We start from the raw sequence: 11,764 nt of genomic DNA, 5'->3' as shown, positions 1-11,764 counted from the left end.
TGGCTTTGCGGATATTTGCTGACTTAGTTGGCTTTGCTCTCTTCTGTCGTACGGTTTTTTCTTTTCCTGTACATTCTATCTTGGGTGGTACTCTCTTTTGTACCCTTATTTTTTGATCTAATATCTTCTTTATCGATCCAAAAAAAAAAAAAAATGCGGTAGCTGGTGGTGCATAAACCATCAAGGAATCACATTTCTAATTTAGAACACAATGGAATATGACATTTCTGATCTCAATTTTCTTTTTTAGCAGTTGTACAGACGACTAAATCACAAGTAGAAGATATATGTATCAAAATTCTACAAGAAAAGGTGCATTCGTTACTCAATGGTGAACATCTAGTACAAGAAAAATGTGAAAGAATACAGAACGTAGAACAACCACCACTCAAACCCTAACCGCCTTTGCTTCCAACAACAATCCCCAGTTTAGAACACTGAGGTAGCTCTGTGTGTTCGTTGGAAGTTCTCAATGCCAGTGGAGGACATAATTGAGAATATAAACCATCGTCAAAGACAATGGGTACAAAAGGTATGCCAGATAAGATGTCCAGAGTGGGAATTCAGTGCGGAAACTGGCAATGAGGCCCATCACAACACAAACGATGAGAACGACTAAAACTTCAGCGGTGAACTCCCATTTCAAATCTCTTGCGTATACGATTACTAGAAGTGCAGTCAACCCCAATACATTGTTCATATACACTGAACCATAAATCTGCAGCAAAATAAGTCCAGTACGCAGTCAATTTCAGTTTTAAAAATATATACAGCTACACTTATATCATACACTTCCACATGTGCATGAAAGGTGTAAGATTAATTGAAAGGTTGAATGATACTGCATCTCAACATTTTACTGAGCTGGTCAGTCAACTGTGGGACCATCATAGCAGCAAGTACAAAATAGGTTGGGGATTATAGACCACAAAATCCATTCATTAAGTCTAAGAAACATGTGTCAGAAGTCACATCCAGGTATTTCAATAAATATTTTGGCTTGTTCTTATATTGCTCGTCTTTCCTAAATACTAACAAACAAACTATCTGGTACTGTTTGAACACAAGTAAGCATAAACTTTTCAAGGGTAAGCTGAAACCGGAACGGATAAATTTTGTTGTTGGCAACTAAAATCAGACGAGCTGAATTACAGCTGGAGATGGATAAGAATGCCATATTGAACATGGTTTTGATCTAGAGCACACACATCATATGTTTGTCATCACAACAGGGCATTTTCAATTTTCGTAGCCATATATGAATTAGGCAGATAGAGGGAGAGAGATACCTCAGAAAATGTCAAAGACATGGTACGGGACTTCTTGCGCCTTGCTGCCTTGATAGCAGAAACCGCCTTTCTGGAGTTAGTAGCCAAAGGTAGTAAAACAAATGATACAAAAAAAGATGGAATGTTTGCGGAATTGGAGAAATCTTGAACAACTTCTATAAGAGGTTCAGCAAGTAGGGTAATAGTCAAAATTCCTAGCATCAACAGAAACCCAGCTTTACAGCTTGTTTTCCACGACTTATCAATGGCTCCTTTTGATGTCAGTGCCAGTGCTTCCTCTTCGTACGTTCCTCTTTCTGATGTCGAGGTTTTCTCTTCATTCTCTACTCTTCTTGATGCCGAAGTTTTTTCTTTCTCTACTACTGTGATTGCCAACGGTACTTCCTCCACTTTGTCAGTTTCTGGCCACGTGTCCTGCATGTATATATTTCTCAAAAATGTTATGAATTACACATCTATTGTGATCTTTGGTGAAAGATTTCTCAACTACTTAACACAAACAAAAGTTGATTGAACTTTGAGATTTCAAGGAATTCCTAAGACAGGCATTGTGTTACTTCTCAATAAACTCTGGTTTGAGCGATCAGTCTCACAAATTTTAGCCCCTTAGTCGCGCTACGGGCAAAAGAGCATTATGTATATGATTAAGAACGCGGAGTGTAAACGCCGTTGAATGGTTACTTATACTTACTTTGTTCGAGTTGGCAATGAGAAATTTTGATAACCCTTCAACAAACTCCTCCTTATTAATCAAATGATCACCATCTGTATCTAACTCTTCAATTAATTCCTCCACTGCAACATCTACATTCAAATTGACTGTCCCAAACTGGATAGCTTCAACCAATTTTTTAAATTCTGAATGTGATAAACGATTGTCGTGATCAAGATCAACTTTCTCAAATAACCTACAGTCAGAATAATGGTATTTCTGAAATCATAAGATATCCCTGCAAGATTGCAATAATTAGTATATTGAGATGTAACAAGAACTAACCTTTGCAGGATTGATATGTTTGGCACTCCCTTATCGCTGATAAGCTTTCCTATTGTATTGTTCTGGTAGTATCTGAGTATTTCTTGTATTAACAACTTTTTTTTAGCATATTCAACCATTTTCTCCTGCATAGACACAGAAGAATAGGTGAATGACAAAAAGTAAATGTTACTTCCTTTAATAAGTAGTTACAGAGCTCTTTCTGTAGCAGCTGGATTGCATTTTTTGTTCACCCGATTACATGGTGCTGGCACCATCCTATGGGGGTAGCACAGAGATATTTTAAAGAAACTATTTCTTGTGAGAATGAGATCTAAATCAGGTTATGCAGAACCTGTTGATGACAACGGTAGACTACACAGTTACCTGGTACAAGTTGTCCACGAACTTTTGTGAATAAGATCTTTGGCTGGTAACTGTGTTCTTATTCTTAGCAAGCCATTTTGCAAACCCATTAACAAATTCCTCCTTTGAAATCATATGATCAGAATCTAAATCAAATTCTTTAACTACTTCTTCTATGAAATTGTTCTTATCTGCATTATTCAGTTCGGACTTGTCTTCAAGGAGCAGTTCTTTGAATTCCAGTGATGATAAACAATCATCCACATCGAGATCTATTTGCTTAAATAGCCTGTAAACTAAAATCATGCACATCAGTTCTTTGTAAATCATGAACTTCAATCAGCAAGTACATTTTTTTTATAAGTAAATGACCACACACTCAACCTCTCTATAACAGGTATATTTGCTGTGCCTTCATCTGTTAAGAGTTTTCCCGTTGCTTGCTTTTCAACATGCCGTAAGACCCTTGCCATCGGATTGTGACACTCTAAATATTCCAGTCGTCTTTTTTGAATCCAAGGCTCAAAAATCTGCACCACGCGATAACAATACGTCAGTTATGTTACAAAAGATCCGTTACCCCAGCAGTTTTGAAGAGATCGCAAAAACTTCAGCATTTTCCAAGAATTAATTTTGTGAGGTATCACATTATGCTGTTTCATTATACAACATAACGGTCAAGTGAAACCAATATTCTACCATTACATGTTTAGATTACTTGCTACATTCAATTTCCTTAATAAACTGCAACTGCAACTAAAGATAAAGAGCTACCCTTTAAAGATTAAAAAACAAGTTACAGCCAATCCATTTATACCTGATAGACGAAGTAAGAAAGTAAAAATGCAACTGAAACCACAAGAGTGATTAAGAGGATGATTTGTCGCCCATAAGATAATTCGTGGATTACTTGAGACGGCACTTGAAGAATGATAAATGGTACTATTGATACAACCATAATCCTGGCTGTATAGCTCGTCTCATGATCAGTAATGATACCAGATCCTGTAAAATCAAAAAGGCTTTGCTTTAGTCACGTTATTTATAAAAACAACGATAATTGATGTCACTACAAATGCGCGACTTAACATCATACAAAGTCAGACTATTGGTGCCTTGGCATAATATGCTTGCATCATACGTGTTATGGTGCCTGCAAACGGAGTGCTAAATAATCAGTTTTCAACTGGGCACATTACCTTCCTTCTCCCATTTTATGGGCAGGATTTGTGTTTGTTCAACATTAATCTATTTAATCAATAACTGAAAAAAAAAATCAGTAAGGAAATAAGTGATGAAAATTTAGCTTGAAAATGTGACCTTTTTAGTTTGTAATTCGAAGCAAAATGTTGATATATCACAGAGTGAGGGATGAATTTGTTCTAGAGGTGTTCATTTTGAGAACTTTGCCATCACTGTGGGATCTGGTAGGTTAATTGTCTAATTACGGGAAAGGGTAGCTTGAACATTCTTATTCTGGCTAATATACTTGGTTCTAAAAAATTTAAATGAAATAAACGAACAATTAATATCGGGAACTAACCAGTTAAGTATAACCGAGGTTTTCCCAACGACAACTTCTGTAAAGCTGAGCTCTTTGCATCATTAGAAACTGAGACATCTGAAAAATCGCTCTTGCCAAGTATAACACAAGTTCCCCACAGCAACGTCAGAAGCAAGACTGTTGATCCAGCAAGCAAACCGACTCCAGTGAGGACCTTTTCTTCAGCAACCTCTTTACTTTTGGAAAGTCCAGATACTGATGAAGAAATACATAAATTATCAATAGATGGGGTTTTGTTAGTACATTCTTTATTAAGGAAAAATATCCATCTCTGCCACAATCTCTTGAAAACAATATTTCTCTCAGAGTGAACACCAGAAAATTGAAGCAGAAAAAATTAGAACAGAAATAAGAGTTAGCTCACCAAGAATTATCATGCCCTCTGGAAATGCTCCCAGGATCTCGAAAGCACAAGCACCAAAAACACCGGTCCCTAGCATCTGGAAGACGATTTCACTCCCCAGGCAAATGCATTTTTCCCCTAGGAACAACAAGTACTCATAAACCACGAACATGAATAGGTGCCCTAATAGATTTTCAGTGCACGGTAGGAAACCAAACATATGCTCGCAACCCGTCTCTGGAGAATCCCTCCCTGCGGTGACCTGCTTAATTATCAAGGAAGATCGCTTAACGTGATCATGAACCATTTCATCGTCAGAGACCAACCTATTACTGTCCGAATTAAATTGTAGAGAACGGCCTCGACATTCTCCAACAAACAGCAGGAGGAGGAGAACAAAATATGTAGCTGTCGACATTAAACAGAACCTCCTTCTATTCATTGAAGATCTTGGGAGGAGGGAAATGATGGATTGATCATGGGACATTGGCGTACACTGAAGTTGTATTCACAAAAATGGATAACTCAAGAGAGTTTACAGTACATGTATGTCAAAAAGAAGACATCGTCAAATCAATAAAATAATCAGAAATTGGTTTACGCTCAAACAAATATGAAAAGTAATCTGTCCTAGCCGTCAGGTTAGAATATATAAGACCCAGCAAATGTGTAGCGTGTTTTGCTCTCGAGTCATTGTTTTAATAATGAATTGGAGTTTAATCCCCCATAAGAATGTTTTAATTCTATGCAAACATTAGACCTTAGATACACTGTTTCTGTCAGACTTTTTATGATCTTTTGAAATTACAAGGTGAGAAACAAAAGCCACCTTCATCATACAATTATACTCCCTTTAACTTTCAAACGACAAACTTAATTACATAATTCAACAGAATGTCCAGATTATTTTCGATATATTAATTTGAGGGGTAAAATAATATACAGATCGGATTTAAGCACCTAGTTCCCATATGTTTGTATGGTCAGACCAGAGAACTTTATGAGGTGTTTATTTTGGTCTTCTACGTTTGTCTGGTCTAACCAAGACAAAATAGTTGTTAAACAAAGTGGTTTAGTTAAAGATTTATTAAATTTCTGCTTTTAGAGATTTAAAATCAGTAACTAGTGCTCTAAAGCTCGTTAAGTATGTACTTAGGAGAATACAAACACAAAACACCAAAGACATAACAGAATAATATCTTTGATCTGTTTTTCTAGTTTACTTCTAATAAACCTTTTTTTATCTACAAATCTACAATCATTTTTCCTTATCATAAAGATAAAAAAATGACACTAGTGATATATACCGCATATCTGATCTTCTTTGTCTAAGCCGTGAATTAAGTGTCACTTTATCCAGAGGATGTTCAACACATGATATAGATAATCATCATCTTTACCGAAGTATCATTTGATTAAATAATTTTCCCAAAATAAAATCGTCCACTGCTTAAATAATACGGTGAAAAATTATTAAATTGGCCAATTTACTGCAAGGAAGATCTACATGAGTGAAAAAAAAATCATCGTTTAATTCGATACGGGTTCTACAGCTTTGCAGAGAAGTTTGGATACGAAGCTCCGACCATTTGTTATGTGACATATAAAGGAGTCAAAAATAAGAATTAAGTAACAGGTTGAACAAAAAGGTCCACCCACGAGTTAGATCAAAATGGAACTATAGCATCGACATTAGTCCTCTCACAAGTCAGCTTACAGTAATGCCAAAGGATCATCATCATCCCTAGAATGGAAAATCTAACTAAAAGATAAAAGTTATTACCTCACAGATAGCTTAGGGTTTCTCCTTGAACTTGAAGAAATTGGAAGAGATATCACTGGAATCCAACATTGCAGCTCTGATGCCATAATCCCCATCTCCTGCTCTTCTTCTTCCTCAATTGTAACAACAGAGTAAAGGATTGATTTGTTAGTATTGGAAACCCTAATTCAGAAACACTAACTAAAAATTTCTGTATCTTGGATATTACTGACAGAGGGACACTGAGAAGAATAAATTAAGAATCTCCTTGTATCATCTTTACACTCTTGGGAGGAACCTGAGATGATCTTAGAATAGTAGAAACAAGATAAACTCATACCGCGATGATGTCGGCTATGCTGATTCTGCTGAAGCACTTCGTCGCACAAGATATGTAGAAATGCAAGATTGTTTTGTAATTGTGTAAACCTTTTTAATCTTTCCTTGAGCAAGTCCTTCACTTTGAATACCCAGTATCTAAGGGTTATCACGAAAGGTGAACTTTCATGAAGTGCATCATGTGAGTATTTAGCATATAGCTATAGCAATCCTTAGTAAACAATTGTTCAGTTCCAAGTTAAGAAGATACACCTGTAAAGAGTTTGTATGCTTCGAATGACACAATCAGAGAAGAACGTATTAATAAACCTTGTCCCCAAGGGGTGTCTTCGTTGGATAGCTTCTCAGGCAGGAGCTAGTAATATTGATCTGAGTTTGTCAGATAAACGGCCTCTTTAATATTCATCTTTCTGGAGCTGTATTGCATAGCTTCTCAGGCAGGAGCTAGTAACATTGATCCGAGTTTGTCAGATAAACATCTTTAATGTTTATCTTTCTGGAGCTGTATCAACAATCTACGATGTACTGTAATTGTTAAATGTCAACTAGTATGCAGGATATCTTGTTGACTTATGTGGGAGAAAACCCCCAAATGTACCTCATCTCTGGACCAAGGCTTCAATCAGCCTCACTAGTCACTATGAACTGATAAAAAAAAATGGTATTGAGCCATAATGGAGTAAACGAAGAGGTATCTACCAAACCAACTTCTTTTCAATGCTAAAGACTGCTTATTGTTTGTCTACGAAGATAACAGGGACAGCTAGATTAAGAACTGTCAAGCATATCAACAGCAACTACAAATGATACCTTATTGTCAGATGCAGATGACACAAAAAGACAATTTCAGAAAAACAAAATCTAGATGATAACTCCATATGGTCACATGAACTGCCAAACTTGGCTAATTGTTGCAACATGTGGAGATGGAAAACAGAATTGCCTCAGTCATGTACCTTGCACACAGAAAATGGAAACTAAGGATTCATGGATCAGCCAATACGAACATGATAGGCTCAGCTGGTCAGACTATTTACCTTCCTCACAGACATTGAAGGAGCTGTTTTCAGCAGAGTATGCTAAGATTTTAGAACGGTAGAATGACTCAACAAATACAATATAATAACTGCACCAGAAAAAGAGTTTAACATCAATGAGTTAGTAAGCTACACGAATCAGATTATCCTACAGGGGTAATACAGAGTAAGTTTAAGGTATATGGGCACAGCTGGTCATGCTATTTACCTTCTCCCAGACATCGAAGGAACTGTTTTCAGCAGAGTATGCTAAATTTTCAGAACAGTAGTATGACTCAGCAAATACAATATAATGTATGCACCAGATAAAGAGATTGAGATCAATGATTAAGTAAGCTACACGAAATCCTCAGATTATCCTACTAGGAGTAAGTTAAGGCATATCTTGCATGGGTGAAACAAATTGAAAAAACTTCCTGGTATATGCTGAAGATTAGAAGCAAAAAACAATCACCATGAAATATTGCAAACACGCAAAACATTACTACATTAAAAAGAAGATGCTATCACATAAAATCTCCAAAGCAGCAAAGCTTCGTTTTCTTAATAAATTCAAAGAAAATACATGCCAAAGCAGAGCAAGTGTTCTCTGATTGAAGAAGTAAATACAAGAAGCATTTTACTAAAGTTAATTGTAAATTTTCATACCAAAATTGTTCTAAAGCTCTTATTTCCGCCGCTTCCCGAAACTTTCAACGAATAAATGTACTACTTCTTACTGCGGTAATCCCTCTTCGATGTCCTTCCACTGATCAGCTTTGTTTGGGAATTTCTCCTTTACTTGTCCAATAAGATCCTTAGCTTCATCGACCTTTGAACTACTTACAAGTCCATTAACAAGCATCTTCATAGTCGAGAAATTTGGAAACCATCCTTTAGACATACTCTCCTTACAGAACTCTAATGCGCTTACGAAATCACCTCCTTGGCATAGATAATAAACTAAGCTAAAATAACAATCATTATTAGGGGCACAACCATGCTTTGCCATATCATTAAGCAACCTCTTTGCTTCCTCGAATTTACGTTCCTTGCTAAACCCATGGATAAGATGGTGAAAAGACACCGCATTCAGTTTTACACCTCTTAACAGCATTTCTTCAAACAAAGCTTTCCCTTCAGAAGCGCTCTTATATTTACATAAACCAAGAATCCTAATATTATAAATAGCAACACCCTGAGACACACCATGTTTCTTCATAATTTCTAACACTTTCTCAACATCTTCAAATTTTTTCTCTTTGTAAATCCCAGTAAATATAGTCCCAAAAGTAGTACTATTCGGCTTACACCCTTTTTTCTCCATTTCATCTAACACTGAATAAACAGAATTACTAGAACCAGACTCACAAAAACCTTTAATCACAGCATTATAAGTATCAACATCTGGTTTCAAATTATAACTATCAGGATACTCAAGGAAAATACGATTCACCTCATCATACTTTTTGGAAGCAATGCAAGCCGAAAGTAGAGAATTCAAAGATTTTGTTGTCGCAGTGATACCAAGATCGCCCATCTCTTGAAATGTCATGATGGAATGATCAAGCATCCCTGCGCGACCATAATAAACAATAGCATTACAATGAAAACGTTCATTTTTAAGATCAGGACGAGCTTTCAATTCTTCTAAGTAGCAACGGATTCCTTCAAATGATTTTGAATCAGTCAGTTTGGAGATTGCGACTACGAAAGCGGTTCGATCGAGAGGGTAATCAGGATGGAGAGAAGCAGCACGACAAATATCGAGGATTTTTTCTGGGTCTTTTTCTGATTTAAGGAGTGATAAAGCGGCTTTTGATTTTTGTTTACTGGTTAGTGGAGTTGATGAATCTGGATTCAGAATCGATGAGAAGTAACGACGGGGGTTAAGTTGAGAACTGAAACGAAGACGAGAAAGATATGCCATTACAGGATCGACAGAGAGAAATATTAGGGTTTGAATTTTTCAGGAGTGAGATATTCATAAAAAGTGAATCTGAAATGGGGGTTTTGACTAGGGTTTTGTAGTGCAAAAAAAGTAAAAAGAAAAAAAATGAACTCGACGTGAATCGAACACGCAACCTTCTGACCTGGAGTCAGATGCGGCTACCATTGCGCCGCGGATCCGTTAGCGACAGTTAGCTGTACCGGAAGTTTTAGCAACGAATATCGTTGTTGGTCCAAAATGTTTGAAACCCAAGTTCTTGTTTATTTTTACTGGTGATGGAGTTCGTGCTTTTATTCCAGGCGAGACTATTTCGAAAATAATTTCGCACAAACGTACTAAATATTTGAATGAATGCAGCATGGTTATGGTTTGGGTGTTTTAGCTTTTACTATTTTAGGGGAGCTTAGTGAAGATATAGTTTGTTTTATGTTTGAAGAATTGCTTAGTTAGCAATGATTCTGGTAGTGGTTTAGGTATTTTACTTTTTATAGATTGGTTGTTGTTATTCAAAAAGGGATTGGTGCCCAGCTTGTTGCTCGACTGCCAACTAAAAACTCTATAGTATAATAAAAACTATTAAAAATTATTGTTTGAAAAAAAATGGATTTGTACAATCATATACGCTACGAGTAGCACCAACGTGACGGTATCGCACAATGAGTTCAAAGTTTTCGTCTTCTATCTCTATGCAAGCTTCAAAGCGAGTGTTTGCTAGCTCTATCCGTTAAAATAAATGAATCCTTCGTCAGTGTTGTTGTTGACTAGTTTTACTTCTTCTTGATAAATGCTTTATTTAGTTTTTCTTCAAGAGTTTAAATTTTCATAAAAAAAATTTCCTTGGTAAAAGTGTATTCTGCTTTTGATTTTTACAGATCATGACTAGGTCTGTCATATTCAGAGGACTTTGTATCCAATGTATCCAGAAGTTCTTTTTCTCTTTCGATAGACAGATTTAGGTTAGGAGTACGAGTACAAAGCTGCGGAAGGACACATTTGATCATCTCAACATCCTATCATCTGTACGATGAGACCTGCAACATCCTAATAGAGTATTAATTATGTTTTAATGACTGAGGCCTCAGTCATGAAAATAGTACTATGCTTTAACTCATCATGAGATCCTTCGTATTAATTTAAGATATTTTCAGAAGAATATTTTGAACTTGATTTACAACCTTTCACATTTTTGTTAACGTCTAATCTAGAGAGTGACTTAACAAGCTCTTGTGATACGTTGACCGAGTCTTTTCTTCATTTTATCTTAAACATACTTTGGCTTATGTCTTATAAGTTGGATTGCATTAAACACGGACTGCTACGCCTTTTTTCGTATTATTTCCCGTCAGGTTTGAAAAAGGATCCTAGAGTGTCTAGGATTGGGCCAGGAGGGTCTCTTAGTGCCTTCTTTTTTATTTTCGTCGGAGTTATTTCTCAAAGGCTTGCCATGGGAAGGAAGAAGGGGATAACAAGCACACTTGGAGAGTGCAGTACAACGGATGTATGTTTTGTTTGGGAAGGATGAATCGCTCCCGGAAAATAATTTATTGATTCTCTTCCAATTGGTTAGATCGTAGGTGCGATGATTTACTTCACGGGCGAGGTCTCTGGTTCAAATCCAGGATGGCCCAGCTACGTTAGGGAAAAGAATAAAAGAAACATCTAACTCCTTCATGCATGATCCACTTGGCTCGGGGGGATATAGCTCAGTTGGTAGAGCTCTGTCCTTGCAATTGGATCGTTGCGATTACGGGTTGGATGTCTGATTGTCCAGGCGCTAATGATAGTATCTTGTACCTGAACCGGTGGCTCACTTTTTCTGAGTAATGGGGAAGAGGATTGAAACATGTCGCTAAAAGACTCTACTGAGACAAAGATGGACTGTTAAGAACGTAGAGGAGGTAGGATGGGCAGTTGGTTAGATCTAGTATGGATCGTACATGGAAAATAGTTGGATTCAGCAGCTCTCCTAGGGTTCCCTCCTCTGGTATCTCTGGGGAAGATTATCAATCTGGCCATTGTGAACACCTTGATGCACTATCTCCCTTCAACCCTTTAATCAAAATGCGGCAAAGGGAAGCAAAATGCATGGACTGACCCCGTCGTCTCCACCCCGTAGGAACTACAAGATCACCGCAAGGCCTATCCTATTTTCCTGCAA

General features: G+C 36.9%; 2 protein-coding genes across 3 annotated transcripts; both read right to left on the bottom strand.

Annotated features, from left to right (window-relative positions):
- Positions 1–290: 290 nt before the first annotated feature.
- Positions 291–8,344, bottom strand: LOC113297061 (sodium/calcium exchanger NCL2-like). Of its 2 annotated transcripts, XM_026545462.1 has the most exons (12): positions 8,325–8,344; positions 6,641–7,765; positions 6,322–6,430; positions 4,560–4,800; positions 4,175–4,390; positions 3,449–3,636; positions 3,016–3,161; positions 2,653–2,920; positions 2,287–2,411; positions 1,981–2,197; positions 1,290–1,703; positions 291–718 (listed from the first exon to the last, which is right to left on the bottom strand). In XM_026545462.1, the coding sequence occupies exons 4-12, from the start codon at positions 4,756–4,758 to the stop codon at positions 470–472; spliced, it is 2,022 nt and encodes a 673-aa protein (XP_026401247.1). In that variant the 5' UTR covers positions 4,759–4,800; positions 6,322–6,430; positions 6,641–7,765; positions 8,325–8,344; the 3' UTR covers positions 291–469. The 2 variants fall into 2 exon arrangements, with proteins under 2 accessions (XP_026401247.1, XP_026401246.1); XM_026545461.1 differs by lacking the exons at positions 6,322–6,430; positions 6,641–7,765; positions 8,325–8,344 and having other exon boundaries at positions 4,560–5,454.
- On the bottom strand, positions 8,152–9,659 carry LOC113297062 (pentatricopeptide repeat-containing protein At1g61870, mitochondrial-like). The gene has a single exon (XM_026545464.1). It carries the CDS (start codon positions 9,583–9,585, stop codon positions 8,392–8,394), a length of 1,194 nt encoding a protein of 397 aa, XP_026401249.1. The 5' UTR covers positions 9,586–9,659; the 3' UTR covers positions 8,152–8,391.
- Positions 9,660–11,764: the final 2,105 nt, after the last annotated feature.

Source organism: Papaver somniferum, chromosome 7 (assembly GCF_003573695.1).
Source record: "Papaver somniferum cultivar HN1 chromosome 7, ASM357369v1, whole genome shotgun sequence".
Lineage (NCBI taxonomy): Eukaryota > Viridiplantae > Streptophyta > Magnoliopsida > Ranunculales > Papaveraceae > Papaver > Papaver somniferum.
Note: the sequence above shows the minus strand (reverse complement) of the source record. Positions and strands in the feature narration are given on the sequence as shown.